At 35.5% G+C, this 19,263-nt stretch overlaps 3 protein-coding genes across 5 annotated transcripts; 2 read left to right on the top strand and 1 right to left on the bottom strand.

Annotated features, from left to right (window-relative positions):
• Positions 1-1,131: 1,131 nt before the first annotated feature.
• Positions 1,132-6,224, top strand: LOC111387331 (growth-regulating factor 4-like). The gene is made up of 5 exons (XM_023011885.1): positions 1,132-1,525; positions 1,762-2,072; positions 2,405-2,780; positions 4,874-5,346; positions 5,925-6,224. Exons 2-5 carry the CDS (start codon positions 1,844-1,846, stop codon positions 5,930-5,932), a joined length of 1,086 nt encoding a protein of 361 aa, XP_022867653.1. The 5' UTR covers positions 1,132-1,525; positions 1,762-1,843; the 3' UTR covers positions 5,933-6,224.
• A 683-nt stretch (positions 6,225-6,907) lies between these two features.
• LOC111387332 lies at positions 6,908-10,640 on the top strand. 3 transcript variants are annotated; one of them, XR_002701387.1, is made up of 5 exons: positions 6,908-7,391; positions 9,416-9,511; positions 9,612-9,660; positions 9,782-10,058; positions 10,440-10,626. XR_002701387.1 is itself a non-coding variant. In XM_023011886.1 (5 exons), the coding sequence occupies exons 1-4, from the start codon at positions 6,996-6,998 to the stop codon at positions 10,034-10,036; spliced, it is 636 nt and encodes a 211-aa protein (XP_022867654.1). In that variant the 5' UTR covers positions 6,911-6,995; the 3' UTR covers positions 10,037-10,058; positions 10,440-10,640. The 3 variants fall into 3 exon arrangements, 1 of the variants encoding a protein (XP_022867654.1); XR_002701388.1 differs by lacking the exon at positions 10,440-10,626 and having other exon boundaries at positions 9,782-9,871; positions 9,942-10,024; XM_023011886.1 differs by having other exon boundaries at positions 6,911-7,391; positions 9,942-10,058; positions 10,440-10,640.
• Positions 10,641-11,524: 884 nt separating this feature from the next.
• On the bottom strand, positions 11,525-18,773 carry LOC111387356 (cyclin-dependent kinase F-4). The gene is made up of 19 exons (XM_023011911.1): positions 18,632-18,773; positions 17,157-17,411; positions 17,005-17,055; positions 16,355-16,903; positions 16,191-16,269; positions 16,037-16,105; positions 15,868-15,957; positions 15,637-15,775; positions 14,841-14,943; positions 14,711-14,763; positions 14,567-14,633; positions 14,161-14,269; positions 13,787-13,852; positions 13,536-13,604; positions 13,370-13,430; positions 13,171-13,287; positions 12,760-12,791; positions 12,552-12,630; positions 11,525-12,010 (listed from the first exon to the last, which is right to left on the bottom strand). Exons 4-19 carry the CDS (start codon positions 16,360-16,362, stop codon positions 11,805-11,807), a joined length of 1,347 nt encoding a protein of 448 aa, XP_022867679.1. The 5' UTR covers positions 16,363-16,903; positions 17,005-17,055; positions 17,157-17,411; positions 18,632-18,773; the 3' UTR covers positions 11,525-11,804.
• Between the last annotated feature and the right edge of the window lie 490 nt (positions 18,774-19,263).

Here is a 19,263-nt window from a genome sequence, read left to right as displayed (position 1 = left end):
TTTGTTCGTTGTACTGAGATTTGGATTAAAGTGGAGATTGTTAGATTTTGTTTCCCAAATTAGGGTGAATTTTTTGGAAAAATATTGTTTCCTTATTTTTATGTGATTTTATTGGAAAATATTGTTTCTTTATTTTCTCGTGATTTTATTATAAATATACGTGATTTTATTATAAATATATTATTTCCTTTATTCCATATTATTTTTATATTACTTCCATCTTTATAGTATTTTTAGGGTTTAGCATGTCCCTATAGATATGCGACTCTTCATTCAGTTTAGGTCAAGCATTATTGCTCAGTTCCTTATATTTTCTTAATATCATTTTGAATAAAACATCGTTTTCTCTTCTACTTTCTTGTCAATTGCTTTACTTTAATCTTGTTTTATCGTTGTAATCTTGTCTACATCACATATTTCATATTATATCATTAAATCTCAATTCTTACAACACATTCGGAATCTACAAGTGGTATCAAGGCAATTCTTGCAACTTGCTTGTTCCCAAAAGAAAATGGGTAGATGGTAAACAAATTATTTGAGAAAATATTATATTTATGTTTTATTATTTTATTTTTTGAGTTTAACAATATGAATTTAAAAAAAAAATGTATCAACAGGTTGGGTCGATTACTAAAATTTTAGTCAGTCCAACTCGACTTTTTGTTGATTAAAATTAATTGAATCAAATTGATTTTTTGGTTCAAACTGATTCATACCAACCCAATTCAGTTTGATTTAATCCGTTTGATCGATTTTTCGAATTTTTTTGCTCACCCCTAACTCAAACCTTTCCATCCATTAGACTAAATGTGCAAGTTTTTCAAATTTTTGGCATCGCGGTTGTCATAAATGAAAGATTTGAATAAAGTCCACAATAAAATGAAAATTTTGATAATGTGATCGTAATTCTCCCTGAAAGGTTGTGCTATATTTACAGAGGAAGGATTCACAAAACCCCTCCAGAATATGCACAATTGAAAATGAGTAAGTATTTTTTGGAACATTTTACTCGCATGAAGGCCTTATTCTCTGTACAAATGAAAAAAATCCCGAAAATTATGTCTAGTTAGAATTTGAACATTGATTCATGTACTTCCCTTGAAGCAAATTTTGTTGGCATCTTATCGTATATTGGAATCCCAAAACTCAAGAAGTCATCATACAATCACACGACCTGTTACATCATTGGACAACTGTATATGCACACAGCCATAATGCTCATCCCCACAGCCTCCAACCCCACCCAATCTTGTGTTGCCTCCCACCGCCTGCCCATGCCCCCTCTAATCTCAACAATCCCACAAACCCAAAAACCCTGTTTGAAGTAAAAATCCACAATTTCCCCATAAAAACAAAATCAAGAAAATGCCCACAAAATAATGTTTCTGAATTCTCTGAATCTTGGGTTCTTGCAGTGGTTCTGTAGTTAAAAATTCCTCAGAAACTCTTACTTTTCAGCCCCGGCTTTTCCTGAACTCTACCTTCCATGTTTGAGCAAACCCTAGATCTGTCCCCCTCTTAGGTAAACAAATATACCCACTGTCTTTGCCTTTAATCAAAGTGTGCGTGTAGATTCTGTTTTTACGTTCGTAAATTTTTTGAACTACAGCTTTTTAATAAATACGTTATACTTTTACAACTTGTGTTCACTTTTTTTATTCTTATTTTTTTCTCCTCTGAAGTTGCACACACGCGCAAGCTATATGCATATGTTGGTTGTGTGTTTGCTGACTGCTTTTTTTATATTTATGGGAGCAGATTTTTTGAAAGTGAAAGGAGATATATTGGTTGAAGGCTTTTTGGTGTGGCTTGAAGAGAAGGGGAGTAATTAGAGGGAAAGATGAGTGGGACCGGATCGTCGGTAGCGGTGGGGATCGGGGGAGCAGGAGGGGAACTGGGGTATGGGAGGTGCAGACCACCATTTACAGCAATGCAGTGGCAGGAGCTGGAGCATCAAGCCATGATATATAAGTACCTTGTGGCTGGCTTGCCCGTCCCACCTGATCTTGTCATTCCCATTCGACACAGCTTCGAGGCACTGTCTGCTCGGTTCTTCCACCACCCATCTTGTAATCGTCTCTCTTTCTACTTATCTAATGGTCCTCTTATGTTAAGTCGTCAATTTTGCTTGTCAGACTTATGTGTATATGTATTTGGGTAGGCGAATGAATTTAGCTTCCGTCTTCATTTCTTTTTGTAACTTAGTCTTAGGGAAAAACAAAAAAAAAAGTAAGAGGTTGGTTGGCAAGTGCTTAGTTCACAATCTGATGCTAGAAAAAGAAAAGAGTTACTATTCACGTTTCTTTATTAAATGTTCATAAATTTGAAGTGGAGAGTATAATTTAAATGTTTTCCTTTCCTAGTCAACTCTTGGGACTTGATTTTGGATTCTTTAATGCAGTTGGATATTGTTCCTATTATGGGAAGAAATTTGACCCTGAGCCAGGGAGATGCCGGAGGACAGATGGGAAGAAATGGAGGTGCTCCAAAGATGCGCATCCGGACTCCAAATATTGTGAGCGGCACATGCACCGAGGCCGCAACCGTTCAAGAAAGCCTGTGGAAACTCATTCTACTTCACAATCCTTATCAACTGCAACTTCGCACATCACTAGTGGGAGCAGTGGTAACAGTGGAAGCTACCAAACTGGTGGCAATGTAAGCTTCCAAAACATGCCCTTGTATTCTGTTAGTTCAGAAGGCTCGTCTTTTGGGAACAATGTGACAAAGCTGCATATGGAGCCTGTACCCTATGGGATCAATAACAAAGAGTACAGGTAACTTAGTTAAGCTTAGTTTCTTAATTTGTACTGGAAACTATATAACTAAATAAGAACTTCATGACATTTTGCTGGCCCATCTGTTTTTGACTAGCATCAAGTACTACAGTTGTGATTAAATCTGGATATTGTGCTGGACACAATGTACTTGTGTCAATAATAGTGACCAGAAACAAGTGATTCCGTTTGTTAAGCAATTTATTTCACTTATGTACTCCTACTTGTTTCTGGTCACTCTTGTTGACACAAGTATATTGTCTCCATATACTTCTCAATCTGGGGTTTTGGTTTGTGCATAATTATACCATTTGTTTTTATCATGTCATTTGAGGTCTTTTTTGGGTCTATTTCTTTCAGTTGTATAGCAGTTAGGGTAGCTCATCCATCAACCACATTCTTTCTTACACCTAGGAAGATCGATATTATTTGGCATATTTGTGAAATGATTGCCTACAGTAATGTTTTAATGCTTGGTGATATTGTTGAGACTTGAGAGATCCCCTCATTTTTTAGTTTTTAATTACTTGAGGATTAGAAACAGGAAGATCTTGCTGTTAAGCAATAGTGGCTATACATTGAGTAGAGGCACTTATACAGCGTCATCACTGACAGGCATTTCTGTTTTCAGATATGAGCTATCATATTGTAATCTGGTTGCTGTTACTCAAACTCAGGCTATCTGGTGGTCATTAATTCTGTTAAGCTTATATGACAAATCAATCAAGAAAATTTGAATGGGGAAACAGGTTAAAAAATGCAATATTTGCTGAGATTTTAATGGGTAAGGGTCTTGGTCTTCATTAATTTCTGCTGATTGAAATAAGATAAATCTGCCAACAAACAGATATGTTTCATATATTTGACTAAAAATGTGGAAGTTCTGAAACCCCTGGTCTCAAAGCTTGTAGTGGAAGAATGTGCTAGTCTGCAGTTGATTTCCTACTGCATAGGGACATGATGTCCATGGTTTCAGTGGTTTTTTACTTGTAAAATATGAGCTGTGATTTTATCATAACTGTATGGTTGTTGAATAATTCATTCTTGCCAACTGTACTTTCATTCTATTGTGGAACATGAATTCTAATGTGATGAAGAATGTGGTTGAGTCTGCCTCGAGTTTCAGATATGATATCATGCATCATTCTGGTCAAAACTAAGTGAAAGTTCTAAGGTTTATTCATTGTCTATGATTCCTGCCAATGGGCAGAATTGAAAGTTTACCCTGGGGCAAATTAAGCTAATGGTTAGCCTAATACTTTGCTGAGCACAAGAACTGGAATTGATAAGGATCAGAATATGGTGATGTGTAATTCTGTGATTGAAAAACCTGTGGGTAGCGTTTCTTGATTTAGAGGACTAAATTATGAGAATTGATTTTAGTGAGCGCTTCTTGCACATAGTAATGTTCACTGGTCTTTGGAATGATTTGCAGGTCATATGACCTAGTTGAAAATGAACTGCTTGTTCCCGCATAGTCCTATAGTGACACGTCTACCACGTTGTAAATTTAATATTGGTGTAGATTATGACAAAGCTTTAAAAAGGTTTTATTTAAGCTAGCATGCCATGTTCCTAAGAGTCTGTAATTGATGTTTCTGGTACTTTGGTACCTGTTCATTGAAAGGTGCTAAATTTGTGCATTCTTCAAAATCTCACTTCGTCTATCTTGTTGGACTGTTGTACTCTAGTGCATAATGATGGAAGCATCCTGATCATTATTCTGAGATTTACAATCTTCTATTTGTTTTTATGCATGTTTACACCATGGAAGGGAAAAGATACTATCACCTTATTTTTTTTCCTTGTAATAAATCAATCGAACGAAGTTAGAGCAAATCGAATGATATGACTTCTGATGATAAATTGTTTTAGAGCTCTGATGAGGGTTTAGTTTCTTCTCAACATCTATTGGTGCTCGAGCACGAGATTTAGTTCAGTTCTTTAGCTACATGAATTACATGTTTTTTGCGCTTCACACCAATAATGTACTATATTTTGATCTTGTTGAATGAGAAACACAGATTTTATCTTTAATTCCTCTCTCCCTCTACCCCTCTCGACTATCAGCTTATAACATAAGTTCAGCACAGGTACATTCATGGACTTGCTCCTGATGCTGATGAGAACACTTACTCCCCAGAAGGTTGTGGAAGTGTGGGAGGCCTCAAACTGGGCACTAGTGTTGGCAGCAGCACATGGTATCTCACGCCTTCTCAACTTCCGCCAAACCTTTCTCTAAAACAGAAATCTGATTCTCAGTTTCTGGGCCACTCGTCCCCTCAACTGCATATGCCCCAAGCTTTTGTGCCTATTGACACCATGTTGTCAAAACATCAGCAGCAACACTGCTTTTTGGGCAGTGATAGTGGTTCACCTGGACCCGCAAAGCAGGAGCAACATTCTGTGCATCCCTTCTTCAGCGAGTGGCCTACAACAAAGGAATCGTGGTCCAATTTGGATGAGAATGAAACCAACAAAAATGCATTCTCTACTACTCAGTTGTCCATCTCAATTCCAAGGTCGTCTTCTGAATTTTCCTCAGGGAGTGGTTGTTCACCAAATGGTAAGTTTAAAATATTCTAGTGATCTACTCTTCCTGTTGTAAATTTCTAGCTCGATAGTGTGTGTATGGTACACAGCACTCTACAAGACTAGATTATAATAAACGATTTTAATTTCTTGATATTGTTCATGTTTTGGAAGTGATTCAGTTAAGGGTGTGTTTTGTGCCCCATTTTTTTGAATGAATGGATTTATAATAGTGAGTTTTTTTGGAGAATTTGTGGTTACAAAGTAAGAAAAAGTATTGGATTTACGTGTAAAATTATTTTACTTAAAGAAATTGTGGCTGAAAATGAGTTTAAAATTTTTATATAATGTGGCCCAAACAGGGGCTAAATTTAAGTGATTTAAAAGCTGTGGAGTCCTATGGAGCATATAGATAATAAGTGGATCGTAGTAGTGTGTCTTGCAAGATGTGTAGATAAAATGTATATTTGATCGGCTGAGATTATAATCACTTCTTAAACATGTACATTGTCGAGTACTATCTAATCCTTCTTACGAAACATGCCATCATGGTGCCAAGTCACTAGATCTAACATATACTAATCTGAAACCTCTGGTCTGTGCTGTATGAAGATGCTTGAAGATGGATAATTATTATAATTATTCCGATCAGTCCTTGCTGCTGGCAAAGGATGGTGATTTACATGATCTTTGACTGTGCAAGGTTTATGTACTTTCGTGTTGTTTTTTCTAGGACATGGGACAAATTTGGTTGTGGTGTAAAACTCGCTAATGCTCGAGTTCAACATGAGGAATAAATGTAATTAACTGGCTTCTTTTCGCCTATGAGCTTATACTCTCTCGAGAATATGTAAATTATCCTATCAATTCAGGCGCGTGCAGCGAATCCTTGTTTTGAGCTGGGTTCTTATATCCGTTCTTTTGAGACATCGGTGTTTAATTCCGAGTTTATATTATTGATGTTGGGGTCGACCCGGCTTTGTCAGCGTCTCTAATCTCATCTATTGGTGGGAGCTATGTTCGGGGGAAGTGTCTCTTATTGAGGGGGGTCAGATTTGACTCGAAGATGTATGAATGAGATTTTGAGGGTCAAGAAAGAAGCTGAAAATGCCAATAAGTCCATGTTTGGAGTGAATTAAAATTTGATTTTTAGTAGATTTTTTTGAAAGCAGTTGAAGAATGCAGTTGAAGAGTTGCGTCACATTAAGCCTCTTTTAGTTTTGAATGGTCTTTTTTGAAAATATATGGAGTTAAGTGGGAAAAGTTATTAGTTTGCGTGTAAAATATTTCATTGTGCGAATGTGATTGAAAATGAGTATGAAAAATAAATTAAAGAGAATCAAACAGGAGTTAAATGTGTGAGTTAAATTAATTATTGACTTTGATTTAAATTAAAATTTTGATTTTCATCTAATACAAAATGGAGGCTAAATGTGTTGAGGATGAGTTTGCAATCCAATGCATGCATGAGGGACTACACTTGCAACGTAACCTTGCAGTAAATCGAAAAACACGAAACACGGTGTCCGTTCCATCATTTTCTCGTTAGTGTTAGCTTTTTACATTTTTCTTAAAAAAATTCAGAATCAAAATTCGCGCCACTATAAATACCCACACGTTCCCCTCTCTTTATAAATAAAAGGACAAAAGAGGAACAAATTTCAGAGAAATAAAGACCCGGCTATGAGGAATAGAACAACTAAGAGATTATCCACGGCGGAGCTCCTGGAATTGCCGCCGTTGAACATGGCGGCAGCGAGGAGCCCCACCTTGTCACCGCCAGAATCTCCTGTGGAGCAATTCGAGTTCAAACTCAATGGATTTACCACCTCAACCACCAAACTGACATCATCAAAGAAGAAAAGCTGCAAAAACAGCCGTGTAGGTGCATCCGCCTTCAAGATGAAGCAGCCTACTGGAATCGCGGCACCATCGCCGAAAAGCGTGAGCACAATTTCTGATCTGAAGGATCAGGCTTCTATTAAACTGGAATCCATCAAGTACCAGTTGGATTCATCACGCTCTGAGATTGTGAAGGATATGGAAGCATCACAGTTCCGTCTCCAGAAACGCCTTAAGGTCTCGAACATTCTGCGTCATGCAAAAATATGGCATATATATACATGCATGAGTGCGTGTGACTGTGTGTGTGTGTTTAGATTTCGTTTATTATTTCTAATTTGATTTTCCAATTTTAGCTTAATGAGCTTGTATTTAATTTGCTTATAATTTGAATTTTATGCTGTGGTATGATTTCTAATTGCTGTATGATTTCTAATTGCTGAATGATTAGAAGAATTGGTGTCGAATTTTTTATTTCATTTCTCTTTTTAGCCTAGGGAGACGTCCTTATTTTTCTAATTTCTAATAACAGGATTATATATAGGGCCCGTTTGGTAGAGATTTTGAGAATTGATTTTTTGACCGTTAGAAGAAAAGTGGGGTCCACATGTGAGAGAAGAAGTCAAAAATTACGACTTGAATAGTAAAATAACGGTCAAAAAATCAATTTTTGGGGGCAAAAAATCCCTACCAAACGGGGCCATAATTGATTGTCTCTGTCTTCGCTTAGTGTGTGTTTCTGCAAGATTGAAATGATATAGACAGTATAACATCACACACTTGTATTGTATGCTCTAAATGCTTACAGATGTTGAAATGTACAAACTCTCATCTGCCTTTTACCTAGGCATCTTCAAAACAACAATAAGATGTTGTGTTAGGTACTGGACTCAATGTTTCTTATGTGCCTTTGGTGTTTGTGCTTGAGAGAGAGTGGGGCTTGGGTATATGCTTTAATTGTTTAGATAAAGCAGCATTTGTTAATACCTAGAGTTCTATCTCCTCTGATGCTGAATTCCTCTTTCCTATTGTCTTTAGGGGAAAACATCCATGATATCCACTGCTCTTTATGATGTGAGAAATGCTATTATTTTTCACTGAATATTTATTTATCTGCTCATGATATATTGTAAGATTTGCTGTACTCTTGCATTTTGTATGGCATTGAAACTTCTCTTCATTTAAGATGGACACTACATTGAAATTGACTTCACTCTTTTCATATTTATGCACGCACACATAGACACAAGTATGTGAAGTTGCGTCTTCAATATATTTCATGATATACATGGAATACACGTATGTACATATGCATGTGTGTTATATTCTACAATCAAATAATCAGTGTTCCATGTGTCTTATGTCATTAACTTTCCGTGGAACAGTTGGAGCGCTCAGTCCACTTCTTTTATAATACATTTTTTATACGTGTGTATAATATATGAAAGGGGATGACGAGTATTAGACATTTCAGACGAACTAAGATCCTTCCCTGTCGTGTCTTTTATTTTTCAAAAACACTACAAGATTCTTAAAAAAAAAAAAAAAAAAAACTATCCATATTTGCTTTGTGTTCCAATTCCCTTTCCTTGAAAAATATGTACAGTTCTTAGCGTATTTAGTCTTTGCAAGTAATGATTGTTTGGTTGATGTTTCTGTAGTCTGCCTACAATAAACTGAATTAAAAGCGTTGCTTGCGTACCTTTGTGTTCCATATAAACTCATGTAGTAATCGTGGTCATTTAAAGCAGTTCAAAGAAGCTGAAAATCCTCGTAAGCAGAGATTGAGCAATAAAACACACAAGGTGATAAAAATTTATTAACTATTAACAAATTCAATGAATGAGATGAAATTTCTGAGACTGTAGAGTAGTGTGCATGGAATGAGTTCATCTCTGGTCTGTAAAATTTTCACTTGTTGAAAAAAGCAATTTTTGCTTAGATGAAAGCATACTGCCAATTATATTTAAGAGCAAGAATCAGAATTGATAATTACTTTCATGTGGGCGATTAGATGCATTCACTTGGAATGTAGGTATTCTTTCATGATTATAAAGATGATGGATCTTTTCTCATTTTTATTTTCCAGAACTTCTGTGATACTGTTTCAGGGGTTTATCTATATTTTCAGGCAGGAGTTAACTGTACTGAGAGTTTGAAACTGTTACTGTTTTATACTTAGCTGTGTTATCTATTGTTCAACCAAACCAATGCTTTTGCTGTGCTTTTACATATTTCTTCTCTTGGAAACATTTCAACAGCTTCAGAAACAAGCATGTCAGCAAGTAATGGATGCAGCAGAAAAGGAATATAAGAAGATGTCTGGACGAATTAATGAAGGTCAAGATGCAATACAGGTGCATATCTGCTTTCTCCCAGAAAATCATCTTTATTACTTCTATATTAAACCTATCAAGTCCCATCAGTTTTACAACCTTGAGTAATACTTTGTGTCAGGCTTCATATGCGAAATTCTTAGCAGCAGCACAGGCCAGTGCATCTCACTGTAAGTCATCTTTAAAAACACGCTTTATTGATGTCGATTCCAAATTCTAACAAGCTTCTGTATGGATAGTGATCCGATATTCTTTTCCGTTAAAACTATATATGTGCTTTCGTTTATCCAGACACAAGACAAAGATGCAGTGTTGCATAAGCCCTTTTGCGTAAAATAAAAATTGTTAAGATGGCTACATGAATGTCATTTTACTGAAAAGGTAATGTATGTACAGAATGTCTACAGCATGTAACAATATTTCGTTGAATTTTGTTTGTTCAAAATTACAGTACTGAAAACATCTATCCCAGAGCTTTCACAATCTTTTGAGAAGCCTATTGATTCGCTCAAGAGTCACTATGGGATCTCGTCAACTTCAGCTTGACAGACGGAATTTTCACCCTTTGGTAAGCGAGTCTTTAATGCTTTTTTATGACTTCTTCCTTAATGTAGCTCTGTTTTTTCTTATTTGAAGTGTACTACACTGAAATCCAGTCCTTATCTAGCCAATTCAGAGGTTCAAAAATAATAAAACAGATAGTCAAATTGAATATGGAGAAAGGGTAATTAAGAATGGGATATGAGATTTATTTTTTAGCTATATATTACATAATATAAAATCTAGTTATTAGGTGGAATTATACTGTCCAAATATTGTGGTTCATCTTACGAGTACATTAAATATCATGTTTAATAAGAAAAAGAATTTAAAATCATGTTATTTTGCTATTCGTTCTATCTAATATTGTATACCAAACATACTATTAAATTACTATCTTATTTGTCAGGAATAATTTCTTGGGAATTGCTGAACGGTTCTAGGTGGTCATTTTTGGCATTGATATAATTCTTTCTGCTTGTATAAATCAGTCTCATTTCACTGTTGAATTGGTAAATCAGTTGCTTTCTTAGGTTGGTTAGTGACCCTGGCACATCCACATGGAGTTCTTCATAACTATCAATAAATTTCTTTTAGATCTTGCAGTGAAGACGGTGAATCATTTAACATGCTTTCATTTACAATTTCAAGTGATTTTACTTTGATGCAATTTTTATTTTTGAAATCTTTTAACTAAAAGCAATCCTCTCGTCTAATGAAGAAGTATAGAAGGAAGTTGTAGACGGAAAAGAAGAAAAGTGACACATTTTTCTCTTTTAATAATTGTTCTAAATACATAAAGAGAGAGGACCAAAGGTTAATGGCACTTCCTTATTAAGGAGACTCTAGTGTGAAAATAATCAATAAGATAATTTCCAAAACAAATTGTATACCTAGTCTCCAACCTCTTTATCCTTTATGTTGGTCTTTGTCGTGAACGCAGAGTGTTCGTAAGTTAATTAAAGTAGTAAACTGGATCTAAAAAGTTTGGATTATTGATTTTATGAGCACTAACTATTGGTACATTTATATTTAATTTTTATTCGAGTAAACAATTCAAAGTGATCTTTAACTACCGAGTCTAAAATTTATATAAATTGAAAAACAATTAAATCAATAGAAAATTTTGAATTTTTACTTGAGCAAAATAAGTGTCAAGATTCAGAGTTCACTAGTTATCTTCTAAATCTCAATTAGCCAATTCTAACAACTCACCATATCTCTATATATAAATCTGGGTAAATCTTAATTAAGAGCATTAAATAACAAAAAATTTCAACTAAGAATTGCTAAATTAGTAAAAGTTATCTCCCCACTTTCTCCCCAAATTCCGATTTTTACTTCTTAATATGAACATGTCTGTACAAAGAGAGAGATTGGAGGAGGTTGGCACCGACAAAAAGTCCAACGCCGTGGGCAATATAGGTCAATTTCACATCTCAAAAATTCTGGCAGAACCAACAACTCACTGAAAATAAATAAATAAAAAGGAAATTCACGCCACCAATTAATAATCAACTAAATCATTATTTGTTATTGATTCAAAGTTGCACATCACACAGAAATCTGTTGATAACAACGCGTACTAAAGCAAGCCCAAACATTTGTAAGCCGAAAATAACGTCAAATTATTCATCAAACAAACGATTATAGCCGAGAACAACACAGCACTCGGATGCTGTCGGAACATAAAACTGTTAGGTGGGAACACACTACTCACTGCTACTTGCACAACCGGATAACATAGTACTCAAACTTATTTAACCTCTCGACTTCATCCCGCCACTTTTCTGGTATGTATTCTTCCAGGAAGAATTTCTTGTGATCTTCTAGGATATAAATCAGATTGGCCATGCAATCCTCCAGCCTTCATTGGTGGAGGCACTGATGGCTTTGCAAGTGGCCTGCCGGAGCCAAGTGTCATATCTGTAAACTTCTCAGTGGCATCACAAACTCCTCGCGTCTTTCCCAAGTAAGTAGCTGAATAAACACACAGCCAACCGTTGAATGAGAAGATATGAAGTTATACATAAGTAAGTTTATTTTAAACAAATTCTTTTATTGATTAAAATCGGATTATTGCAGGAAAATGAAACTTCTGCTTGGTTTTAAGCTTAACCAGCCACACTAAGCGAAGTGTCATCGGCCAGTCCTCTTAGAAGACTGACAGAAGAAATTGTATTTGTGGATAACAGAGCACATGCATTCAACGGTAAAATTAGGCCAAAAGTGACTGCAATTTCAGGCTTTTAGAGGTGAATCTAATTGTCCGATAAATATAGCACTTAATATAAGAAAACATAGCATACTATGGCATGACAAGCATTGGTTGGTAGTAAATCACAAACACATCAATGGCAATATGAAACAAATCAATGCTTTCATCAACTGATACATCTCAGAACATGCCACAATTGCAATAATAGCTTCTAACTATTAAACCAACTCAACTTAGAAAATGGAGATGAGATTGAAGTTAGCATGTTTCAAAAAGAACTATAAATCAAGGTGTATCACTTACTTGGTCCATTCAATGCAGGTGGACGATACTTTTGCTGTCGGTTCACAGAATTAAAGTTCTTGTCATTCTTAATTACATCCTGAGCCATTAAACATGATGAAGTGAGTAAGAAAAGCACCTCAAAATAAATAAATAAATACACATGCAAATTAACAACAAAATGCTACTGTACATGCATTTAATTGAGACAATAGCTATACCAACTCACCTGATTATTCATGTCCAACTTCCTTTGAACACCTGTAAAAGAAATAAACATATGTTTCGATCTCATACATAAAACAATGCAACTGACATTCCTACCACCCCACCCCTTTTTCCTGCCCTGCCCTTCCACTCCCAACCACAAAATGAAGAAAAAGGACAAACGTACTGCAGCCATAAATCTGAATTACTTTAGAGACCAAAAGGAAAAGAAAATTACTCTATCCTCACCCCACCCCTTCTCTCTCACAAACACACCACACCCATATCTTTAAAATAAAAGCTCCAGAGTCTAGCACTCCATAGAATGGATAATGTAAATAACTTTTATGGACAACAGTTACACAACTCAACAACCACTAACCAAAAAATAAAAATAATAAAAAAAAAAAAAATCATATGGTAAACAATATACCTGCATTCAAAGTTGCATGTGGTTTCGCTGAAGAAAAATTGTTCACGGGCTTTGGGTTCAATGAACTCCCGGGATATCTCCTACTATTTTTATGTTCCAAAGCTCCCCTTGTTCCAGCTGAAATAAATCAAGATCATAAAGGTTCATCGACTAAATATTCAACATCGAAGGAAAACATCATCGAACTTTAAGGACTTACCAGGAGGGGTGCTTGCTACAGCAGCTTTAGTGCGAAGTGATGGTGGAACATAAAAGCAACTCTGCAACATTAAAGAAACAGTCAAGCTCTGAAATTCTCTTCCACAATGAGAAACTACAATAAAATTTGCTAATTAACGACACTAAAATATTGATGGTGCAACCACCTGGAAGAAAGGATGTTGAAGGGCCTCCAAGGCTGTTAGCCTCTTGCATGGATCCCATGAACAAAGTGACTACATTTAAACAAAAGGAAAATAAACCTATAAGCTGGTTACAAAAGATATATTACACGCTAGAATAGAGAACATATTAAAAAAAGTTTCCATTTTGAGAATACTTTTTTAAGGTATGCAGAAAGACAGATTAGAGAGCAGGGAAGCATGAGAGAAAAGGCCTGGTTTTAAGCACTACTTACTGTAATAAGGTTAATTGCATCTGCACTAACACCTGGTATTATCAGAGAAAGATCGACACCAGCAACCTGCACATCAAAAGCATGCAGACAAGTTCAAAATATGTAATTAAATTTTATTCATCCAAAGAACATGTGATCATCAAATATTAAAAGTGACCATTTCTTCACCATCTTGTTTCCCAGTTATAATGGCAATGTGGTGGGAAAGTAGCAAGCAACCTCACAAAAGTAGGTAATACAAAAATATCTCCATTTTTCTCCAAATATCATATCTTAATATATAGAGAAAACATAAACTTCTAATCTAGAACTTAAGACGCACTGTCAAAACATTTGGAAAATTATGCAGTGAATGAGAATCAGAACCAACTCACTTCTGGAAACTGGTAATTGATGGCACTAGCAAGTTCAAGTCCTTCAGGCCATCTAATCTTGGATGGGCTGCCTATTACGCAGCATATCTTATAAATTTCATCTGCTTCACTGCACCAACATAATAAAGAAGTACCAAAGTCAATGTTCAGTGCGAGAATTTCAATTGAAGGTAATCAACACTAGATATCATATACTGTGAATGAGCTATTAGACATGCACTTTTTGTTTTTATTTCAAATGAGAAGAGCAATGACTCAACGCCCAGGTAGCCCAAACATACAAGATATTTGGAGTGACCATCCATTCAAAAGCACCTTCATTATATACATTGGGTTTACAAGATCATTAAATAACTCATTCCAGAACAGCTACACAGCTGGGGTGCCTTTAAGAGAGTGATTATACCTTGAGCCGGGAAATAGAGGACGGAGGGTCAACAATTCAGCAATTATTGCACCCATGGCCCACATGTCTGGAAATTAGAAAAACAATAGATTAGAACAGGAAAAACTTCCCAATACAAAAACTCCTTTTTCATCATCTACTCACCAACTGCAGGGCCATATGTTGGTGACTGAAGTAGAACTTCAGGGGCCCGGTACCTGCAAGGTGCACAATTTAGTATCAAAAAATATTCGTGTGTCAGAAGTAAAGAGAGAAACTAGAGAAAACCACCCACCAGCGTGTTGAGACATACTCCGTGAATGGAGGTTGTGAGTCAATCTCCCGTGCAAGACCAAAATCAGCAACTTTTATGATATCCTTAGAGACTAGCAAATTCTCTGAAAAAAATTGCAACAGACATGAAAGACCAAAATTGTAGATATAAGATTGGGACAAGATATCTAAACTTTATCAAAAAATTAAAAAAATACAGCAACTCAAGAACAAACTCTGGGATTATAATAAGCAATTAATCAGGTCTACTTATCCAAAATTGTAACACATATCTTAACAATACATTTGCCTACTTTGAAGTTCGAATAAGATACAAAACTCATAATTCACATGGCAGTTGGCGAGGGGACATTACCATCCCGGTCTCCCATCAAGGATTTTTAGGAAGCAGTGCAGGGATTTAAAAATTCCCATTTACTGTCCCGTTTAATTTATTAATTAATTATTTTTAAATTAAAATTTTTAAATATGATTTAAATTGAAAAAAAAAATAACATTAATAAAATAAAACAAGGACAGGAATACCTAGAACCATTCAGGTCAGGACAATGCAGGGCATGGGGTGGGGAATTTTGCCATTCGCACACAATGTAAAGCATGTAGAATCAAGCAAAAATACATATTTGTTAAATACTTTCCCAATATGTTACCCTAAAATTCATTAAAAAAGCTCAAAGCAAGACAACAGGAAGGGAATCCCCAAAATAAAGCTGATACATGGAGGTTATGGAAAAACATCAAACAACTAAGATAAGTCCGGATAAAGAATGACATTGCAATTTTTATTGTGCAATCACCTGGTTTGAGGTCACGATGGAAGTATCCACGTTGATGCATGTATGCTAGACCTTGAAATACTTGGAAGCACCATGTTCTTACTTCTGCTTCTGAAAAAACTTTTCTCCTATCCTTCATAAGCTGGTAAAGATTGCATTCCTAAAATTTTGACACAAATTACAACATTATCTACGGAATCAGAAGCCGTTGGAAAAGCAAAGACATCTATAGATGGTATAGGCAACACATACCATGTACTCAAAGACGAAGTACAAGACATCATTTTCTCTAATAACTTCCTTGAGCTTAACTATATTCAGATGGTTCATTTTCTGCAGTGACTGTCAAGAAGAAAAACAAATTGTTTATCTTACATAAAGAGAAATGTAAAACAATCAATATAAAAGTAAATTCTGTCACCTTGACTTCTCTCAACTTTATGCATTCTTCCCACGAATAATACTTCTTCTTCATCTTTTTTATTGCAACCTGTTAAAGTAAGAGTACTAATTTGAAATAAAAGCAACCTAATCAATTTAAACTCGAGAAGAATCTGAATGAAAAATACACCTACCACTTCAGCAGTCTGCTTATTCAGAGCTCGCCAGACACTTCCAAACGTACCATTACCAACTTCCCTAATAATCTTGTACCTGTATTTACTATAACGATAAGTCTACCAACGGAAAAAAAGATACTTGCAAAATTGCAGAACTAAAAAGTTGCAGAACGACGTACCTATCCATTCTCACGTCTTCAACTGCTCGTGACACTATTTATTCGAAAAGAGTAAGAACATAAAATAAAGATCAGTGTTTGTATATCCAACAGATGACCGTATATCAGTATTATAAAATTCCTGGCTGATTAAGCAAAATCCACCACTAATTTTCTCTCATACTCAGCATGCCAGAAACACCAACGGCATCATGATGGACCGGCTTCACAGCCTTATTCATAAAGTATACCATATCATAGATCCCGGAATGACGACAAGGCAGAAAAGGCAAGGGGAAACTGCGAAGCATCTTTATACTGATCAACCAAACAGATGCAATACCTAGCTCATTACATGATCAACAGAAGCTTCCAGACAACATAATAAACCAAATCAGAATCTGATGCGAGGCTTCAGTCAATTGAACCTAGCCAATCTTAACAAGTCACCCAGGAGCAAGTGAAAAGAAAATGACGTTATCTAATATTTAATCACTCAGCACAAACAAGTGTGCTATTTAATATTAAACCACGTAAAAAGCTTCTTTGATTTACTGGCAGCCTTCAGCTCTGTGGTAAAAAGAAAGAAAAATAACACCAGCTTACAAAATTGGGCATCATCTATAAAGCCAAATTAATTGCTCAGCAAGATGACAGTATCTTAAAGATACCTCACAAATTGGTTTTCCGAGGATCTGAAATGGATGTTGTATCGGCAAAGCCTGAAAAAAAAAAAAAAAAAAAAAAATCTTAACAGGTTAACAGTGTAGTCTCTATCAAAAATCAAAACAGCTTTCAGAATGAATTGTAACATGCAACTCACTTGAAGAAGCGCAGTAAAGATCCAGCATCTATTTTAAAAGAAATAAGCATGTGGCCTTCTATACTGAACATTTATAAGAAGCTGTTCACTAAGTGCAATTGACGAAGGAAACAAGAAGAAAATCTCCAAGGATGAGAAACCGCCAGTCAACCTCCTGGAATGAAAGAACTTGATGCTGGAAGCAATCAGACCAAAAGCACACTTGTTCCATGTCCGAAATACTATTGATCTCTTCAAATCAAAATCTAACAAGGCCTGAAACCCCAGAGAAATAATTTCAACCATTAGACACTTTCTGAACTGAGAAACATGATAAGAGAAGAAACACAAGTAACCAAATTATATTACGCTCTGTAAAACTATACCATGCAAAAAATAGACAAAGAAGGTAGTTAAGGTCAACCTATGAATCAAGCACTCCTGTGCCTGAAATTTCATTATTTCATTAATAGTCCGTCGTACCAATAATTTTACTTTATTCTTCAAAAAATCAATAACCAGGGAATCAATCATTTATATCTTTGAAATAAACATATAGCTAAAGCCTCGTGGAAATGGTCTGTGCAAAAGTGCAATCCATCAAACAATCATTGCTAGTAGTGAGGACAGATACACAATTAAATTTTTCCTAATAACAGCTGCATATACAAGAACATATAATTCAAAATAAATTAAAATTGTAACTGCTGCGAATCCCAAAAGAAAGTAAATGGGAAAAAACATATCCAGATCACAGCATGCTGTGCCAAGCCCATCAAAATGATCACATATAAAGATCCCCAAACTCCAGTCCACCTATACATACACACATATTCATGCCATAAAAAATTGACTGCACAAAACAGAGAATTTGATAGCAACCTAAATCCAAGTGACTAACAAATATAATAAAAATTCCTGATGCAACGAGCCCTCCCTTCAGGTCCTATCTACAATATCATAGCTCACTATATAATAATAATAATAATAAATAGTAAACAACCATACTTGATATGAAAGACATAATCTAAATCCAAAACAATATGAATCCTGAATCTAACTGCTTAAGAAGAAATCAACGATTCCGAAAACCCTAACGATCCTATAAGCCCCTGAATTTGATAAATATTCTACTCAATATTTTTTTAAAAACTATGCAAAAACATTGAGACGTTAAAATAATACGTAAGAACTACATTCAAAACTCAAAGAAGCGACATTATATTTCGAAAAAGTTGCAGATATAAAACAAACGGGACCTAGAACCGAAGTCTCCAAATACAAATAATAATTTAATAAAACTATACACGAAAATCTCAGACGCGAAATAGCAGAAAACCCTTCCCCAAATTCAAATCCAGAAATCGCAAACCCAGATCCGTAAAATACAATTCAAGAATTACACTGTCAAAGCCCAGATCTAATTATAAATCAAACCCACCAGTCAATACACACATATATAGAGAAAGAGAGAGAAAGAAAGGATAATCGATTACCTTTAGGTGTAACGGCATAACCTAAGAAGAAGAGACCCAGAGATGCCACTATTCCTCTCTCTCTCTAACCTCTCTCTATCCCTATTTGTTTGAATGATTTTTTTGGGTGTTGGCTGTATTTATTTGAGGTGTGATTTGATATATGACGAAATCAAATTATGGTTTAAAAAATATATATTAAATATTAATTGGGGGATCCGAATCTTGGCTTTGTGGGCAAGAAAAGGGTTGTATAATAAAGAAGAAATTCCTCCCTTTTACGCTGTTAAGGGAATTTGGGAATTTCCTTTTCTTTTTCCTTTTCCCTTGCGGTACGTGCGCGGTGTTGTGTGGGGGCGCAGTGGAGTGGGGTTCGATAATTTTATTAAAAAAAGGTTGAACTTTAACAATGAGGGTCCTCATCGCCTCGCCCCTGGAGCATCGTGAGGGAGGTAAATCGAGGGAAGTGTTCCAACAAATCAAGAAACAAGAGTTTGCCCATATACTAGTGCCCACAAAGAGTTCAATTTCATATCTCAGAAATCGAACCCTCACACTGCGGCTGTCAGCAAGATTAAAACTACCTCATTCCTATCATTTGTACCATTGTGTGCTGATGTGACGGAAAAAATACATTTTTGGCTCCAAAAATG

Source organism: Olea europaea, unplaced genomic scaffold, assembly GCF_002742605.1.
Source record: "Olea europaea var. sylvestris unplaced genomic scaffold, O_europaea_v1 scaffold399, whole genome shotgun sequence".
Classification (NCBI taxonomy): Eukaryota; Viridiplantae; Streptophyta; class Magnoliopsida; order Lamiales; family Oleaceae; genus Olea; species Olea europaea.
The sequence above is the reverse complement of the archived record's forward strand: the minus strand, read 5'-3'. Positions and strand labels throughout refer to the sequence as shown.